This window comes from Polyodon spathula, chromosome 18, assembly GCF_017654505.1.
Source record: "Polyodon spathula isolate WHYD16114869_AA chromosome 18, ASM1765450v1, whole genome shotgun sequence".
Classification (NCBI taxonomy): domain Eukaryota; kingdom Metazoa; phylum Chordata; class Actinopteri; order Acipenseriformes; family Polyodontidae; genus Polyodon; species Polyodon spathula.
In genome coordinates, this window is record NC_054551.1 from 30,229,780 (window position 1) to 30,234,042 (window position 4,263).

The following is a 4,263-nucleotide window of genomic DNA, read 5'->3' on the forward strand; positions in this document are numbered from 1 at the left end:
TATCCAGCACCTCTTTGCATGCCTCTAAAGTGTCATTCCTAGGAACACTGGAGTACAGGGATTTTACACCCATGCAAAATAAAATAGCATTCTCTGGAAGTTTATTTTTTCATCTGTTAATCCTATTTAGAAAATGCGTTGTATCTTTAACATAGCTAGATAAACTTATATATATATATATATATATATATATATATATATATATATATATATATATATATATATATATATATCCAGCATCCAAATCTGTAGGTTAAATTATACAGACGCGTCCCCTTGTGAAGAAGCAGGGGGTGTGTGCTTGTCCATGTGTGCTAGCGTGTGGCGTCAGGTGGATCACTTTTGCATCATCGCCGGTGTGGGGGAAGTACTTTAAAAGCTGTTCAACCAACAGAATCTGAAGAGAAGAGAACGGCAAAAAAAAAGCAAAGCGCAGAAGTAGAGGTGTACGGAAAACTGCGTAGGGCAGGTGCATTTTCTACAGTGTTGGCTGTAGCTCTGAGCTAAAGGCATCACATGTGAACAATGCAGCTGAACAACGTGGAAATGAAACTGCTCGGGATGTTCAGCTTGCAAAACAATTTAGCACGTTTTCTTATTTTAAGTTTCTATATGTGTTTTTCGTTTATTGCGATCCAAATGCCTGTGTTTCCAACGCTGTATCCACTTACTCAGGGTCCTTTTTTATAATTTGTTTTCAAATTCGCATTTTAAATATGAGAATGCTTACAATTATGAATTCCACAGATCTCGACTCACTTTTTCAGGTTCCTTCCACCAACACTTCATCTCTGTCAATGCGTTTGCAGTCTACAACCGTGGCCACTTCTGCGACCATGTTTGCAGTGGGGGTCCTCGGTAACCTCATCGCCATCGTGGTCCTCTGCATATCCAAGAAGGAACAGAAAGAGACCACTTTCTACAGTCTAGTCTGTGGAATGGCCGTCACGGACCTCCTGGGGACCTGCTTCACCAGTCCCGTAGTCATCGCTACCTATGTGATTAATCGGTGGCCCGGAGGGGACTCGTTGTGCCAGTTCTTTTCGTTTTCCATGCTGTTCTTCGGCTCTGCTGGCATGTCTATTCTCTGCGCAATGGCTGTTGAGAGGTACCTAGCCATAAACCATGCCTACTTTTACTCCCACTATGTGGACAGGGCTATGGCTAAAGTGGTGCTGATGGCTGTCTATTTATCCAACGCTGTTCTGTGCGCCATGCCAAGCTTCGGTTTCGGGAAACACGTAAAGCACTTTCCAGGCACCTGGTGCTTTTTGGACTGGAGAGCGTCGGATGCGCTTTCTGCCTCCTATTCTTATCTGTACGCGGGATTCATGGTGTTCCTGATAGCCGTGACTGTGCTGTGTAACCTGGCTGTCTGCGGCTCGCTGGTGCGTATGAGCCAGAGAGCACGGCTGGTGAGAGCAGAGGTATCTGCACAAGGCAGCTCAAGACGCGGGCGCAGATTTCCCCGGCTTCCCCAAGTTGCTTCAGCCACAGAAGTCCAAATGTTTTGGTTGCTTATTTTTATGACTGTCGTTTTCCTGATCTGTTCTATTCCTTTGGTGGTAAGTAGATACAATAGCATGTAGCCCACATATAGCAAGAAAAGCGCAATTGTTACCAAAATAAATATTCGCAAAGTAACATATATATATATATATATATATATATATATATATATATATATATATATATATATATATATATATATATATATATATATATATATAAGACATCTGTTATTCTTACACATTTGGTTCTAGGGTGTGAAGTTTTTAGACGCCTTGCCATGTATAGTTTGTGTCTTAAAGAAATGTCATTTTCTGAGAAAATGAAGTAATTCTTCCCATGATTCCACCTCTTTACACAAATCTCTTTCATTTTGTGGTTTACCACTAATAATGATTATGGTTTGTGCTCTTGTGTTACTCGGCTTCTTTGTAATTCTGGCAATAATTAATAGATTGGGTTATGGTTAGGGAATACAGTTAAATATTAGAAGGCTGTGTAAATAGTGAGGGATCATGCACTATCTATACCGCTGCTGTGTATGTATAGACCATTGTCTTACTATTACACAGCAGGGGTGGTAAAAATGCATTTCTCTCTGTTCATAAATAGCACTGTTTTAAACATACAGTTATAACATGGAATTAATTCATCTTCTTTTACAGTAGTAGCAGACAGCAAATCAGAGAATAACTGGCAGGTTTCTGTTGTGATACACATGTTTGTATGATAGTATATTGTATAATACATATTTTTGACTAAAAGCATCTAAATTGATATAAATATTATAACTCTTAGAGATTTCCACATAATACATACTGGCTGTTGTGTTATACAGTGCCACCAGGTGGCTAAATACTGTCATTGTATAACACATCTGTAAACCCAGTTGCTAATTGTTTTAAGAGTAAGCTTAAAATAAATACACATTTTAGGTAGACTGCCTGGGAATTGCTGCCTGGTTCTCGTTGACTGTGTTTTTATTGATTGTTGTTACTTTTGTAGGTGCAGATATTTATGAATCAGCTCTATGGACCTGCAAAAATCTTAGCTGGGGGAAAGCCTGATTACCACAGTGATCTCATGGCAATCCGCTTTGCCTCCTTCAACCCCATCCTGGACCCCTGGGTTTACATCCTGTGCAGAAAGAACCTGCTGATCAAGGGCTGCGAGCGGGTAAAGCGTACAGTGAGCATCGCCAGGGAAGGCCATGCTCGCAAGGTGGGCTGGACAAGCGGGCAGCAAACACCCCCTTCGTACATCAACAGCATCAGCACCAGCTATGCCTCCCTGCGGGGCCGTGATGACAGAGATGGCACCCCGAAACTGACCGAAACTAGGACTAAATCTTTCACCGACTTCACCACTCAGCAGACCTGGGAAATGGACATGTCCAGGACAAACTTTCATCCCTTTAGCATCCACCAGGATGAGGGTATTGATTTTGTGAAAGATACACCTGTCTCAACCAGTCCAGCGCAGGCCAACCCCACCCTGTGCACTATCCCCCAGAAGACCCCCACCCCCGAGAGCTGCCGATGCGGGGGAATCTCAAAGTGCGGAGTAGTGGCACAGCAGAACCACGACAGACAGTTTGACATTGTCACCTGCACTTTCAGCACGCCCACCTCATGCATGTCTGAAAAAACTATTTGACGGATTTGCACTATTAAGTGCAAGGTTTACAGGCACACACCAGTGCAAGTTTGGAGAGTTTTTGGAATATTGTATATGGGAGATCAGACATGTATTGTGTCACAGTACTCTCCCATCTGATACCAGCTGCTATTGAAGTTGATTTGTGCATGTAGTTATTTTTATTTATGTGGTGTGGCATAGCTGTTGAGCACAGAATTGAAGCACAATGCAGTTAAAGAACATTGCCCCAGCTATCTCACCATGTATTTGTGCAACACAGTGATTTCAATCATCATTGCAAAAATGGCGAACTAATCAAAAAACAGCGTTCATTTCACATAAGCTCATCGGATCCTTTTATTCAAAGGGATCAGGAAACAATTTAGTGCTTTCGTAACCAAAGCACTACAAAATGAATGTTTAGTGTTGCGAATGAAAGTCACATGACAAAGGGATGGGCAAAACCAGGACATCGTGACAAGAATACATTCCAAAAATGTACACGCTACAGTTACTATTTTTCTGAGAGATATCCGTGATCATTTAATCTGCAACCTTTTTTTGATTTCTGTTTCCGAATTTCACGTTTGAATGGAAAGGTTATGTCCAGGCATACAATTTTGTGAGCATTGCTTCGGGTTGCTTCTGATTCATTTGAACAAGGGTCAACAGAACAAGAGCTGGCCATTCCAGAGGCAGAAGAGTGGGCTCTTAGTCACTCTGTTTTATTCATAGTTTAAGTTTAAACTTTACAAACTAATGACTACGTGAAACAACAGCAAACGAGAAGACCGAAGTATTGAGCATCTTCTGTTTTTGTGGCTTGAATTGGAATGAAAATAAGCTAATTGTTCTGTTAAATGATTGGTTAATTATTAGAGCTTTTGAAGATGCATGCTGCAATATTGAGATTGTCATTTTTTAACTGGTACTGTATAGCAGCATGTGGGGTCAACAAAGCTGAAAGGTCACAACAACATGTGATTTCAAAGAACCAGAAAGCATCTGCATTTATTGCATAAGGTGCAATCATAAAATGTGGTGGTATTTTGTTTATTGATTTGTTTACAGATTGCAAAGGGTGAGTTTATGAGACCACTAATGCACAAATTATAT

General features: G+C 41.0%; 1 protein-coding gene across 1 annotated transcript; it reads left to right on the forward strand.

The window, feature by feature from the left end:
* The first annotated feature begins 516 nt into the window (after positions 1–516).
* On the forward strand, positions 517–4,017 carry LOC121331228 (prostaglandin E2 receptor EP4 subtype-like). Its single transcript, XM_041278479.1, has 2 exons — positions 517–1,565; positions 2,515–4,017. The coding sequence occupies exons 1-2, from the start codon at positions 717–719 to the stop codon at positions 3,163–3,165; spliced, it is 1,500 nt and encodes a 499-aa protein (XP_041134413.1). The 5' UTR covers positions 517–716; the 3' UTR covers positions 3,166–4,017.
* Positions 4,018–4,263: the final 246 nt, after the last annotated feature.